The sequence below is a fragment of the Mus pahari genome, chromosome 7 (genome assembly GCF_900095145.1).
Source record: "Mus pahari chromosome 7, PAHARI_EIJ_v1.1, whole genome shotgun sequence".
NCBI lineage: Eukaryota > Metazoa > Chordata > Mammalia > Rodentia > Muridae > Mus > Mus pahari.
In genome coordinates this window covers 66,388,324-66,402,446 of record NC_034596.1, presented here as the reverse complement: position 1 = coordinate 66,402,446, position 14,123 = coordinate 66,388,324, and the positions used below count along the sequence as shown (strand labels likewise).

The window sequence follows — 14,123 nt, the reverse complement described above, 5'->3', positions numbered from 1 at the left end:
TGGAGGAAGTGCGTCACTGTGGGAGTGGGCTTGGAGATCTGCCTCCTAGCTTCCTGGAAGCCAGCCTTCTCCCGTTTGCCTTTGGAACAAGATGTAGAGCTCTCAGCTTCTTCCGAAGCACCATGTTTACCTGGATGCTGCCATGATTCATGCTGTAATGGACTGAACCTCTGAAATTGTAAGCCAGCCCCAGTGCAATGTTTGCCTTTGTAAGAGTTGCTTGGTGTCCATCCACAGCAGTGAAACCCTAACAAGGATGGTGCCTAACTTCAACATGCAAAGTATTCATGCACCTACCTCTCATTTGGGATTCTAGACTGCTAAATGGCTGTTCCTTAAGAGCTAAATGTCTGTTGAAATTCTGAAAACCCTGGTCTCTCACCCTACTCACCGGGGGCAGCTAATTTAATTTCTCAAACAATCCTTGGAATTATTACTGCCACTTTGTAGCCAAGAAAACCGGAGTGAAGAAACGTTTGGTCTTTCTTGTCTTTGGGGATGAGCTGGGCTTTGGAGAGAGCCACCCAGGTTCAGCTTGAGCCCTTCCTTCCGTTTATGCCTCTGGCCTTTACCTTTCAGCCTTGTGAATGCAGCCACATAAAAAACGATCAAAACCAACACTCCACAGAGTTTTAAAGGTTTAGGTTACTGATTTAATTTTTTTTTGATTTATTTATTTATTATATGTAAGTATACTGTAGCTGTCCTCAGACACTCCAGAAGAGGGCGTCAGATCTTGTTACAGATGGTTGTGAGCCACCATGTGGTTGCTGGGATTTGAACTCCAGACCTTCGGAAGAGCAGTCGGGTGCTCTTACCCACTGAGCCATCTCACCAGCCCAATTTTTTTTTTTTTTTAAAGTAGCTCCTTTAGAGTCAAGGAGCTGGCTTAGTGAGCCAAGGTACGTGCCGCTAAGTCCCAGGTCAATCTCTGGAACCCACACGATGGAAGGAAGAACCAGCTTCCTCACCTGTCCTCTGACCTCTACCTAGGTGCCATGGCATATGTGTGCCCACATGTACATTCAATAAATAAAACTGTAAACATGCAAGCGCACACACACACACACACACACATTGAACTAGTCCTTTTAGCCTCTGATGAGACTGCTCCAGTGTCTGGAAAAGCCCTTGAAACCTTGCTGGCTCTCCTAGCTGCCCCACAGACATTAACAATCAACATGTGCCATTCTGTTCTGGGTTATTGCAGGCCTGGAATGCCCAGAACTCAGCATCACCATCATCGCAATGTTTTAAATATCATTCATTGTGGGACAGATGATCAGAAAGAAAGCATACAATGAATTCTTTCTGGTTCTTGTTTAATTGAGAAGTATAATAATAAGAGACACCTTAAAGGCAAAAAAGTTAACTTTATTGACGGTCGCGCATACCATGAAACACCTCTAAGAAATAATTACAAAATAACGCCGCAGCTTTTTTTTTTTTTTAAACATACTTTCAGTATCATCCCGACGTGATGATCCTTTCACAGAAAGGACTGTTTACAGCTTACTTAGATACAAAGCTCACCGTCGCAAATACAGATGCAGATGACGCAGGGAGGTGACAGACTGAACTGGTGCATTTGCCAGCAACGGACACTCTAACAAGTGCAGCGTCGAGTGACAGCTTTATACTTTCCTCCTTTTACTTTTGAAAACGATTTCCCAATACAAAAATGTCAATTCTTCAGAGTGGATTTCCACATACATACATGTCTATGATCCTCCCGTGGGTCAGAAACGAGAAACTGTCCCCTGGCTGATTTTGGCTTTGAAAACCCTTCAAGACTATTTCCAAGTCTGCCTGGAGGAGGGCAAATGACGAGCGGCAGCCTGGGCAGAACCCTGAAGACTGGATTCTGGAGCAGAGAGAAAAACGGTATAAAGCACATGTCCAAGAAAGCAACCTTTGCATTTTTGTATCTGCCAGAGACGCCGGGGGCGGTGGGGACGCACCGCACCGCAATCTGGGCTCTGGAGAGCGTGCACTTCACCAGGGTGTGGCCCCCAGGCATCTGTGAGCAATGATGACACTGTGTAATGACTTCGAAGCAAAAGAAGCCATCAGGTGACTGACCCCTCCGCCCTTCGCCTATCTGAGGCCACTGAGAGACTTATACATTCTGGCATCTGAAACTTTGGTTCTTCTAAAAGCATTCGACAAAAGCAAAATAAAGTCGTGAGCACAGAACTTCTTTTTCCTTCTTTAAAGTGTCAGGTGAGAGTTACTGGATGTGACCCCGCTGAGGCCGTGCAGGCACAGGAGGGCAGCATGGTGACCAGGCATGCCTGTGGCCACCACGGGCTCTGGAACACTGACCTAGCCAGGGGGAAACACTGCTATGTTCTGCCTGACCCTAAATCTATTTCTTCCTTACTTGGAAACATAAGTTTGTACAAAAATATGAGTTTCTTTAGAAAATAATACATAGTCTTCTTTTTAATAAAACCTGGCAGATAGCAAAAATGGAGTATCAAAATATGGTAAACAAATGTTGTAAAATACTAAATCATTAAAAACATCTCCTAGAAAGACATTGTGCTATGAAGTTCTCTCCTGAAGGGCGAGCAACGTCTTCAATGTATATCAAGTTGATCAAACTCATTCTCCTGGCTTGGTTTCACTATACACTGTAACAGCAGCAGGCCCTGTCTTAAAAATGGCCCATTCTCCATCACTAATATCTTCTGTATACTTTTACTTCAAAATGAATAGAAAAACACTCTTGGATCTCCAATCCTACTGTGCATTACTGTCTCCGACCTGGTATACTTTAAATCAATCTCCCAGACACAGGAGACTGGTTTAAACTGGCCTGGGGTGGGACCCAGGCATGTTTTAAAAGCTCTCTGGACAAGTCTATTATGCAATCAGGGTTGAGAATCTTGGCCAAAGGCACACATGGAAAAGTCACTCTTAACTCTACATTTATCAACTGATTGTCTGTGTCTAAGCATCCTCGACATTAAACAAGAAAGTCTATGTGTGCAAGACATATACTGAAGTCCAAATGAAGAGCCTCTAAGCTTCAAACACATAAACACACAGAGTCCCACGTATCTAGATACGTATAACATATACATACAGTTAGGGTATCTTGCTAAAGCAGAAACTAGCATCACCATCTGTTGGCCACCATTAAAAACCAACAAAGGAAATACAACCAAACAAATGCCTTCTGAGACATTCCCATTGGTTAACATACACCAGCTTTGTAAACTGCAACATGTACCATGTCACAAGCACAGGCGAATCCCAGAGCTTCCTGGGAAGTTCATGGAAGAACAAAACAGCGGACAGAGCACTGTCCATTCGTGAAGGAGCCCAGTGTCCCAGCACATGCTTCTGGACTCTGAGTGTGGCTTCCATCACATACGCATCTTTGGCTAGAACATCAGACTCCCTCCAACTTCAGTGTTCATTTCGGACCAACCTCTGTGAGGCAACAATGGCTATATACTAAGAATGGCTCTCCATAAAAGAAGAGAGCACTCCCCTCTGTCCTCCCCCTCAAACCGTGCCTCATGAGGAAGTGGCTAAAAAACTCAGAAGCAAACAGATAAGCCTAGAACGTCTTTCACGTGATAAACATAAATTTGAACCGGAACACAAGAGATGAACACACACACTGCAGTCTAACAGTCTGAGAGCTGGGTAAAGCCGGAAGTACACTTCCTTCCAAAGGAGCAATAAACAACATCTGGGCAATAAACATCTGGGCACTTGTCTTCCTCTTACATTCTGTGTTTCTTTTACCGCTGCATAATACTTAAAGTGCAACTGTCCCAAGGCTTTTGTTTCCATCTTGAATACTATAAAGAAAGAGCTAAGTTTGGGGTGAAAAAGTTATGGCACAAATAATGGGTAAAGACCCTCAGACTCCACAGCCTCTGGCAGACAGCGGCTGCCCGCAGGGCTGCCCGCAGGGGCGACTTAGACGACAAACTCTGGGACTTCGTCGTGAGTGAGGTCCAGAGAGAAGTACTTGCTGGCTCTTTTCACTGGAAACGCGTCCTCTATGTTGACGCACTGCTGAGCCAGGCAGCCCTTGCAGTAGAGACCGCTCTCATCCAGTTCATGGCCACACCCGAATGTGTAGCTCTGAGCAGTGTCCTGACACAGGCCAGCAATGCGCAGGAAGTCTTTCTGGTACAGTCTGATGTCGTCAAGGCTCAGGCTATGGCGATCCGTGGAAGTCTTTGGTTTTCGACATATCGTCTGCAAGATAAGAGAAGGGTGAGAAAAATGCAAATATGGACCACATAAGAAGGTAATGTCTCTGCCCAGCAGAGACAGCTGCTGCAAACTGCTGTCAAGTACTCTTTTCATGTTAGAAATGGCTTTCCAACCCGTGCATGCCCTTCTGGGGGAGTAACTTTGAGTATATCATAGTGCCTGGCCTGCCGAAACACTCAGCTGGGACAGCTGTGTGGTGATCCTCCTAGTGTATACAGCCAGCACAAAGTCAGGTGGGCCACTGCTCCTAGCATTTGTGAAATTGAGTGACATAAATGAATCAGGATAGGGCGGTTCAACTTGCTAATACCTCTCCTGATTGGGTCTGTTAATATTTTAATAAGAAATGGAAAAGCAATTATCACTCAAGAAACACAGCTTGAAGAAGCAAGTTTTAAGAGTCCAGGACATAAAGTGTTCTGGCTTCCAAAGGCTGGGAAGGAATTGGAGCTTCAGAGATGGCTTAGCCTTAACACCACAGCTCCTGTAGATAAGCCAGCTCTAAGCCACTCATGATTCCAGTCTCCGGGGAATGGCACTCTTGTCTGGCCTCTACAGGTCACACACACAAAAAAATAATTTTTGACATACAGAATAAAAAAAAGCAGCAGTTCGTGGTCACTCAAAGAGGTCCTGTCCTTTCAAATGCCACCAGTCGGTGGCCAGCTCTTTGAACTCATGATCCCAAGGGTTCGCGGTGGAAAACAGAGAAGTTAGAAGCTTACTCAGGCTGAGCAGTCAAGAAACCAGGCAGGCTAAGTTTGCTGGTTAGCACCACAAAGGACACCTTGTTAGGAAAAAGACACCAATTTGCTAGACACAAAAGTTCTAGGAACACGTTTTGCTACAAAGTGTCACATTTGAGTGACATTAGCTATACAGAATAACCCTTTCAACTTGCTAGTAGTCTTCCAAAATCTCAAAAGGACCTCAAAGGTGGAATTATTTGGTCATTGCCACAAACCCTCAAGGCACACACAAATGGCCCAGAGTTGTAGGTTGTGCCTTTGCTGCTAAGCTGCAACACCTGTGATGTCCAGGGACAACGGTGTGCAGTGCAGCATACGTGGGCTGGCAGAGCTGGCCTCTAAGTTTCCATGCCACACATACTGTTTAATATTGGGAATTTTAGAAAAATATTTAGTAAATGTCATTTTCACAGAATGGCTTCTTTTATAGAAGTACAAAAAATGGGTAAAAAAAAAAGTAGATGGAAAAAGAGGAGGAAGATGATAGAGAGAGAGAGAGAAGAAGAAGAAGAAGAAGAAGAAGAAGAAGAAGAAGAAGAAGAGAGAGAAAGAGAAAGAGAAAGAGAAAGAGAAAGAGAAAGAGAAAGAGAAAGAGAGAAAGAAAGGGCAAAGAAAGAAGGGGAAGAATACATTTTTAGTGTTGAGCCACTCAGAGGTCACAGCTGGCGGATAGACAGTCCAGCAACGCACACTTTGGAAATTCAATCTGAAAGGCAAAGCGGGGTAGAAACTTCTCTTCAATGCACACTCAAACAACAACCTTTCCTTTCCACTTGCTGAGGTGACCAGTCAGCCCAGAGACGCACCACACAGACACACAGACACGGACACAGACATCCCTCTCAGGTGTACACACTAAGATAACAAGAAGCCTCAAGTCCAGAGGCTCCCACCCAGAGGGAGCTAGAGAGCGCGTGCAATAACATATACAATTTATCCAAATAAAAACCCAAATTTAAGTGGCACTAGCTAGCAAAATGAAAAAAATTCAGCAGACAGTGAGGATGTGTATCACGAATCATTTCCTTCTGGCTAGTTTTGGCTCATTTGTATGACTTGCAGTCTGACGTAAGTATTCCTGTTACTCTAGTTGCTAAGATGAAGGGTTCAATCCCCCGTACCTGTGGAAGAGAGTCGGTGCTTTGACCACGCAGCTTGACAACCGTTTCTGAAGAGCTGGAGGTGGAGGAACTGATTTCTTTCACAATTAACCCTGAGGTAAAAGAGAAAAACACAGTGACCTCCTCACACCACTCTTCACGTTCTCTAACAAGTACTACTACCAACTGTGAGCACTGCTGACGCCTCAAGTGACTCCCCCACCCTGCCCCCGTGGGAGTGGTAGCTGTGCCTCACAGCTGGTGGCGCCCACTCTTTAGCAGGAAGCAAGGGACAGCTAGGAAGGGGCGGCTGGGGTATCGAGATTCAGGAGTGAGCAGTTTATAATGTTAGATGGAGGACTTAGGTAAAGAGACCTCTTCACCCCATCTGCAAGTCTCCCTTCTCTCCACGCAGCACAGAGCGGAGCACTATTATCATCTAGTTTTGTTTCCATGTGGACAGATGTGGGATGCTGACCTCTGCAGTCAGATGGGCCAGGGCTGGAATCTGCCCAGATAATTAACTGGTTGTATATCCAGGCCAGTTCTTAATCCTTCCCATATCTCATTAGCTTCCTTTTATACACAGGCTGCTCTCAACTAGCATTTCAGTGATGACTAAAGAGCTGTGGACCACAAGGGTTAGGCACTCTTGCTGGTCAACAGATCACTGTGACCTCAGCCCCCACAGCAGACACCAGCGGGAAGAGACCAGGATGTAGTCGGCAGGGAGAATTCAGGACTGGGTCTTAGAGGTCTGCATAGCCCTTAATCGCCTCTGTGCTTCGAGGAAACTTCAATTTTCAGAACTAGAAATCTAAGGCTGACATTCTGACTGTAGCGTGTAAGTGATGGGTCCCTCCAAAAAATGTTTCAGAGGCTAAAATTACCAGCACCAGCTGGGTATCAGACCGAACACCACTGGAGTTTCCGTTGCCACTTGATGAAACAAGTGAGGGCTGGGAGGAGAGGCATAAGGACAATTGCTTCGGAGGGGCGGGGTCCCCACCTTAAAGGAGGCTTTTACTCAGCCACTGCACTGGCTCACACACAGGTGGTTTAGAACGCTAGGGTGATGCTCACATTTGGGCGTGGTACACACTGCATTGCCAGAAGCTTGCTCCAGAGTCTCATGAGGAGCGTGGACCCCAGATCCCACAGGCCTGAGGGGCTCCTGCACTGTGCGGGAGCTCTCTGGTGTCCTTGGCTCCTCTGTCTGCGATCAATCTCCTCCAAGCCCCTATCCCCACTAAAGAAGTCAAGTCTCAAGCATGGCTGCCTCCATCTGAATCTGAGGCCAGGGTCCAAAAGCAAGGCTCATGTGGCAGGGATGCTGGACATTAGGGTGAAGCAAGGAAAACCCCAGAAGCCCCCACAGCCCCCAAATCACATTTTACAGGTTCTGTGTCTTAGTTACATCACTTTTACATAATTTGTGCTTTCCTGGCCTAGCTTTTGAAGTCTGCATAGTATCCTTTGGCAAATCTCATGTGAAGGCTAATATTCCAGTTTCTAGTGATCAGGCAATTCAACTATCCACTGTTTGTTTTCTCTTTCACTATTAGAAAGACATACATTTGTTTATTGAATATTATTAATGGTCATTCTATTTAAATTATATTTCTATTTGAAACTACAAAATTAATAATCTCATAAAATTGAATGCAGAAACACGATATGAGGAACTTTCCAGTGGCCCATGTATACCATTTTCCTAGGCATTTTGGTATATACCACTTTAAATCATTTTCTTTTTATAAACACAAATATGTAGCATTTCCTTTACATTTAATATATAAGGAGACAATTCAATATAATAAATAGAATGCGTAGGAGAATCAATGAACCCAGTGGGGGCGAGGACTCCCTATCTACAGGTCTGGCCTGTCTACCACGGTTCAGCCTGAACATCTACAAGCTATGCTTGGGCTGAGTTAGCAAATGGGTTTCCAGAGAGACCTGCCCTCTGTACTCTTGTCCAGGAAGGGCCAGGATGGCAGCAGCCGTGTGTCTGTGTACTCCTCTGACAACTGATGATCAAAGCTGACAGGGGCTGGAGGACAGCCGTCCAGGGGCCGGAGGACAGCCGTCCAGGGGCCGGAGGACAGCCGTCCAGGGCCCCTTTCCAGTGCCAGCTCCCTAAGTCTTAAGCCTGAGCAACAGAGGAGTCTGATTCGTGACATGTGATAAAAGGTATAAATCAAACCCACACTGCTGGCTTCAGAGAAAAACACACTACAGAACATTGACACAACCCTCGAGCTGAAGTTACAGCGAAGGCACACTTCCTGGAAGAATTCATGCAAATACAAAATTTAAGAATGTCTATCTAAAAGTCAAACTGGTTTGACACTTTTTCTATTCATATAATACAGTATAGGACACAAACCAGAGCAAGCCTCGGGGCTGACTTCTGCTGCTAGCCATGGGCACTTTTCTAGTTAATCTACTTTTTTATGTACAAAATGGGAAGAGGCCAGACTGAAGGGTCTCCAAGGTTTCTTCTAGGGTCATTATGTGGTTCTCTAGTTCTCAGGTATATAACAGCAAGGGAGCAAGGGGTTAGAAAGAAAGAAAACAAAATCCAGCTATCCTACAACACAGTGACTTGTGGTCCGGAGCCTGGATAGAAGATGCTAATGTTCCTTCCTGGTGCCCTCACCCATCTCTTCCACAGAAGGCACCTGGCCCGTGATCAGGCCACCTGCAGTGGCTTTCTCCATGATTAATTCAGAGTCCCCACCACCGTCCTATTTTCAGAGGCACCTGCCTGGGGGCTTCTGCAGGCAACAGCTTGCCCTAAGAGCTCACCTGAGTGTCCGTTCAGCTTCCTTGACAGGAGCATATCTTCTGTGATGTAGATACACATCTCTGGACTGACTTCCAGTGACTCTTCAGTCATCCGCTCCAGGTCCCTGGGGTCATCGACCAGCATCTCTATTTCTGAGACATAGGCAGGGAAGAAGACATTTAATGACCTAAAGGGAAATGAAGACCATAGCCCATAGCCATACCACACATGTGAGGGCAGCCAGGTACATGTTCACATTTGGGAACTCTAGGGACAAATTCTCAGTGCAACATGCTCCCTTCTGAAGGACTGTTGTTATGGCACGACCTCTCACACTATGTTTGATATCAATTACTCTACTCTTTAAGGAAGAGGAGAAGCGGTGTGGTCTTGATGCCATGACCCAGGGCCCACAGATGCTGATGGGTCACTAGCACCGGGGCCAGGAACTGCTGACCCATGCCCACCTGCCCTCCCACCTCCCACAGCAGCTGCCTCAGAGCTGCATGAAGCACACAGGAGCCTGACTTGCTGGGCAGTTTTTCTTAAAAGAGTTAATAGGCTTTTTTCATCAATCCTGGATGTTATAGATCTAATGTGGAATAGAAATGGGCTTAAAAAGAAGCACATGGATGCTAAATTTGCCTGACACAGGCTGGGACCTGTTGCTTTATCTTAGCAGAGAGTAATTTCCTGGCAGCCAGGTTCTGGAGTTCTTTTATACTCCCTGTAGTTTTGGTTAAAAGGTAGAGCACTCAAGAAACACTTTGGGAGTTAATACTATGTACTGGATGCCATTTTCTTTTTTAGAGAAAGAGGAGGACGGTGAGCGCTGTGGACCTAACCACTGCCTCACTTCTTACGGGGATGAGAAACGTCAGGCATAAGGGCTACAGGGTTTCTGTCCCCTCCACGTCCCACAATCCACCAACCCTACAGTTGCAAAGGTCCTTAACAGACACAGACAACACAATCAGGTCACTGGGGAGGCAACGAGACTTCTTTCTTATCATCACTTAAGTCACTTCCCAGACGCCAGGTCTACAGGACCAACACGTGAGTGAATAGCTGAAGACAGAAGTTACCATCATCTTGCGAGTCCTCTTCCAGGCGGTCTTTGCCTCCACTCTCAACCCCTGAGGTGTGGGAGCTGCCGTGGCTGGTCATGGAGCTGCAGGTCTTCAGCTTCCGGTGCATGGCACTGCCTGAACAGCTGTCTTCTGGCCCTGGGTCCCGGGGCTTGGTGTCTGCCTCGATGCCCGAGGTGTGGGAGCTGCTGTGGCTGGCTGTGGAGTGGCGGGACAGGCGCTTGTGCTTCACGCTGCCAGCGCTGCTCCCACTGGCTCGGGACCGCTTTTCCAGCGGGTCCATGTCAAGGTCCAGGTTGTCGCTGATGTAGGATTCCCGGTACTGCTTTTTCTCTGTGTGGGAGAACACAGCTCAGCGGCATACTCAACCAAGCCAGGCCACGGATGGTGTCAGGCTGAGATCAAGAGCAGCCTCTCTGATCTAGTGACTGAGGCATTCTGGGAGCTGGAGTTTGACACAGAACACTATACAAGGAGAAAACACCAGAGCAGCAGAGCGGGGTGGGGGTGGGGTGGGGTCGTCAGGGTGGAGGTAGACTTTAAAATGAAGCTTCAATATAGAGAAGTGGGCTCCTCAGAGTGTCATGGCATGCCCCCTCCTGTCTGTTCACTGCTACCATCCACAGTGGTACTTGAGAGCGCCTAACACCTTGCAGAGCAATGTGACATTGCATGACAGCCAAGACAGGCGTCCGCATTCTGCAAAGCTGTCAGAAAACAGCATGCTAAACATCACACTCAGGCCCTCCACACTCCGCCAGTGACCATTTTACATGCCTCTATGTTCAGTTTGGCTCCTGATGCCCTTAGATGCTAAACCTAACAAGACAAAGCTGTTCAGGAAATTTCCTTCGAAGACTCTAAAACAGCTTTTCAAAAGTAACCCAAGACTGGCTTTCTGCAGTTTGGCCAAACAATGAGGCGTTAATCTTCCATGGTTATCATGACTGATTCTGTGACATACCAGGTGCCCTCTTATTGGTAAAAGTCCTCAGACTTAAGAGATCAGGGTTGATACGGTCAAAGCCAGACCCTGGAAAGCCAGACATTAAGAAACCCTCTTGGCAAACACTGAGCTAAACACTCAGAGTTACGAGTCTCAGCCGAATGGCGGCGGCGGCAGCGGTGGTGGTGGTGGTGGTGGTGGTGGGGCGCTGTGCTCAGAGCAGAATTCCTATTATGTCTCAGGTGAGAAAAATGTCAGGGAAACAGTCCATCCTCCTTGTCAATTAGCGAGGAGAAAGAAACACAGTAGACCAATGCTAAGGACAAAGTACATTTGAGGAACATTACACTGATGCAATTTTAGACTAGCAGCCTGGCTGCAACCTCGGGGCTTCTTAATAGACATGCTTGTCCTGCTTTTGGCCAGGTGGAGTCATTTGCAGCCCTGATGTCTGCACACAGCCCCGAACCTGCACCCCCACCTGCTCTGCAGAGGAAAATGGGTGGCAGAAGAGAGAACAGAGGTCTGGGAGATGCGGCCCCGTGCTGCCTCCTGATCACAAGGCAGATCATCAGGATACCCATGTCCCCTCTACAGAGTCTGTTTAGGAATATAATGTAAGTGTGGCTGCTTGGCCTGGGACCCACGGATGTTCTAGGAACTGCAGCCTAACTGTAACTGTTTTCATGACTCAGGCATCATTCCTCCCCTCACCCCATGGCAGTGTTCTTGTGACCATTTTCTATAAAAATGGCGAGACAGTAGTATCTTAGCAAGGTACGTAGAAGTGAAATGCAAGAACACTCCTTCTTTTTATGCTCAACTAACGCCATAAAAGGGCTTTTCTGGTTAAAATAATCCAGATCACACGTGGACTAGTGGATCTGCATCAAAGCTAGCTCACAGAAACTTGGTGTGACAATTTCCTCAGATCTGAAGATACCTCTAAGTAAACCAAGCAAGCAAGCAAACAAATTTTCTTTGTAAGAATCCTGTCCCTATCATTTATTTAAACTCAACCAAATAAGCAATGCAGGATACACTGTTATCACTCCTCCACCCCTACTGTGCTCCGAATGTCCTCTCAAACTCAGGCTGAAACTTCATTAGTGCTGTGTCAGAGTGAGACGAGGGGCAGTTCAGAGGTGACTAGGCTGCAGGAGCTCTGTCCTTACTCAGGGACAGCGCTGGCTGCCTTGGGAGTGGCCTCCTACGCTCTCCTGTGCCTGCTCCTTGCCCTTCAGATGATGCACCAGGAAGTCCCTGCCTGACATTCTCTATGCATCAGCAGCCTGGGGTGTTCTGTTATGGCGGCAGCGTGAACAGACATTTGCTCACTGAAGCTCCTGATACGCTAAGGGGACGATGCCCTGGCCCCAAGCAGCATCTTTTGCAACTGTCACCTTATCTCTTCAGGGAAGTCAGACTCTCCAGGGCTCCCCTCAAGGTCGTCTGCATTACTAAAAGCTCTGGGTTGAGAGCTGATGGGACAGATGAACCTTTTAAGGTGCCATGGTAGCCACTTAGCAATGAGGCACATTTGGAAAACAACCTTGGGCTCTGTACCCGGTTGGTTCATCTGTCTCACAGGCTCCCTCTTGGTACATTTGTCTGGATTCCTCTTAGTGTTCATGCCAGCCCAGAGGTGAGTCAACCTGGGAAAAATGGGCAGTCTGTAGCAGAAGCCAGTACACACACCTCACGGTGCTACCAGCTCCTGCCATAGAAGAGTCACAGTGGCAGACGGCAGGGAGTGGGTGACTCGCCCTCTCATCACTGTACAGTCAGGGATTTTCCACACACATCTGGCCACATCTGGCTTTAGAGAAGTTGATCAGATGCACGTCTTCTTTAGGGTTGCTTTGTTAGACAGAGGGAGGACAGCCTCTGCTCTCCATGGGAGCACTGGCCAGCACTTGTTTCATACAGAGACCTAAAGCAGGAGTCACTGTGTCCCAGGGCCCAGGCAGACATTCCATCACTAATCTGATTACTGTGACAATGACCACAATAGGATTTTGCGGAACAAACTGAAAGCAATTCTAAGCAAATATGTGACATGGCCTTTGAGGATGAGAAGCCAGTGTTGACTAAGTGGAGGCGGCCCAGGGCTCCATAACTGATGACCAAGACAGAAACTGCTAAACTCGTCTGCAGCCAGAGACCTCAACACAGGCTCCTTCCTTGCACAGCACAGCTTGTCCCTTCTCAGGAACAGCGCTAGGACCTCAAACATCGTCTTCAAGTCCAGCACATCTCCTCAAAGCCCTGACAGGGCCTTGGGCAAAGTCCTTGGATGGAAAAGGCCTTCTCCACTGTTACTATTATAGGGTCAGCTTGAGGGTCTCCCGGCTGTCAATCAGAGAAGCTGTAGTCTATCGTCACTCTCACTTGGGGCTAAGGAAAGCATCACATTGGAAGGAATTACAGCTTCCTGCAGACAGCTGCAGACAGGAACACTCAGCACTCGGATACAGAAGGCTTCCACCCTAGCCCATTGCAAGCTTTTCAAGTCAGGGGCTCGAAACTCTAAACAGAGGAGGTGGAGGAGCTGCTCGGTCAGCCCTACCGGACTGCAAACTGAATGCAATCCTCAAGTTCTGGTCCAGGTCTAAAAAATCCCACCCTGGAGGTTCTTAAAATCTCCTGTTCCTGGCAGGTAAAGAGGCCAGCAGAGGCAGCGGGGCACTGTACTTCACACCTTTAATCCCAGCACTCGGGAGGCAGAGGCAGGCATGGCCTGCGTCGAGAGTTCTGAGACGGCCAGGGCTACACAGAGAAATTCTGTCTCATAAAGAGAGGCCAGCTGAGGCAAGCCACCCTTTGCTTTCCCCTCGCAGGACTGGGACTCCTGCCATCACCATGACTGTCTCACCTTCATTCTCCTCCTGCTTGCGGAGGTGGCGAAGGACGGGCTGCAGGTTCATGTAGAGGCGGTGGCTGTTGCTCAGGAGCTGTAGAAGATGCCGAGAGCGCGTGGGACACCCTGTGTAGTAGACCAGCTTCCTGGCGGAGGGAAGGCCATCTGGCAAAATCTCAAACTTCTTGCCCTGTGGAGGAAATGTGCAAATCAGATTGTGGCAGAAAACTTTACAAACTGCTAAATCCCCCTTTATTTTTAAAGTAAGATGCTTACAGATGTGTGAAGCTCAACTGACCATCCTCTGAGGGACATGTTTCCTCATCAGAGCTGTCAAAGGACATAGG

At 47.5% G+C, this 14,123-nt stretch overlaps 1 protein-coding gene across 3 annotated transcripts in view; it reads right to left on the bottom strand.

The window, feature by feature from the left end:
• Positions 1-1,353: 1,353 nt before the first annotated feature.
• The window catches only part of Frmd6 (FERM domain containing 6), a 76,136-nt gene continuing 63,366 nt past the window's right edge, over positions 1,354-14,123 (bottom strand). For all 3 annotated transcript variants that reach the window (XM_021201999.2, XM_021202000.2, XM_029540682.1), the window contains exons 10-14: positions 13,792-13,966; positions 9,968-10,303; positions 8,903-9,034; positions 6,113-6,204; positions 1,354-4,224 (exon numbers count right to left, since the gene is read on the bottom strand). In XM_021201999.2, coding sequence (XP_021057658.1) covers positions 3,940-4,224; positions 6,113-6,204; positions 8,903-9,034; positions 9,968-10,303; positions 13,792-13,966 — 1,020 coding nt within the window. In that variant the 3' untranslated portion in view covers positions 1,354-3,939. The remainder of the gene's footprint in view (positions 4,225-6,112; positions 6,205-8,902; positions 9,035-9,967; positions 10,304-13,791; positions 13,967-14,123) is intronic.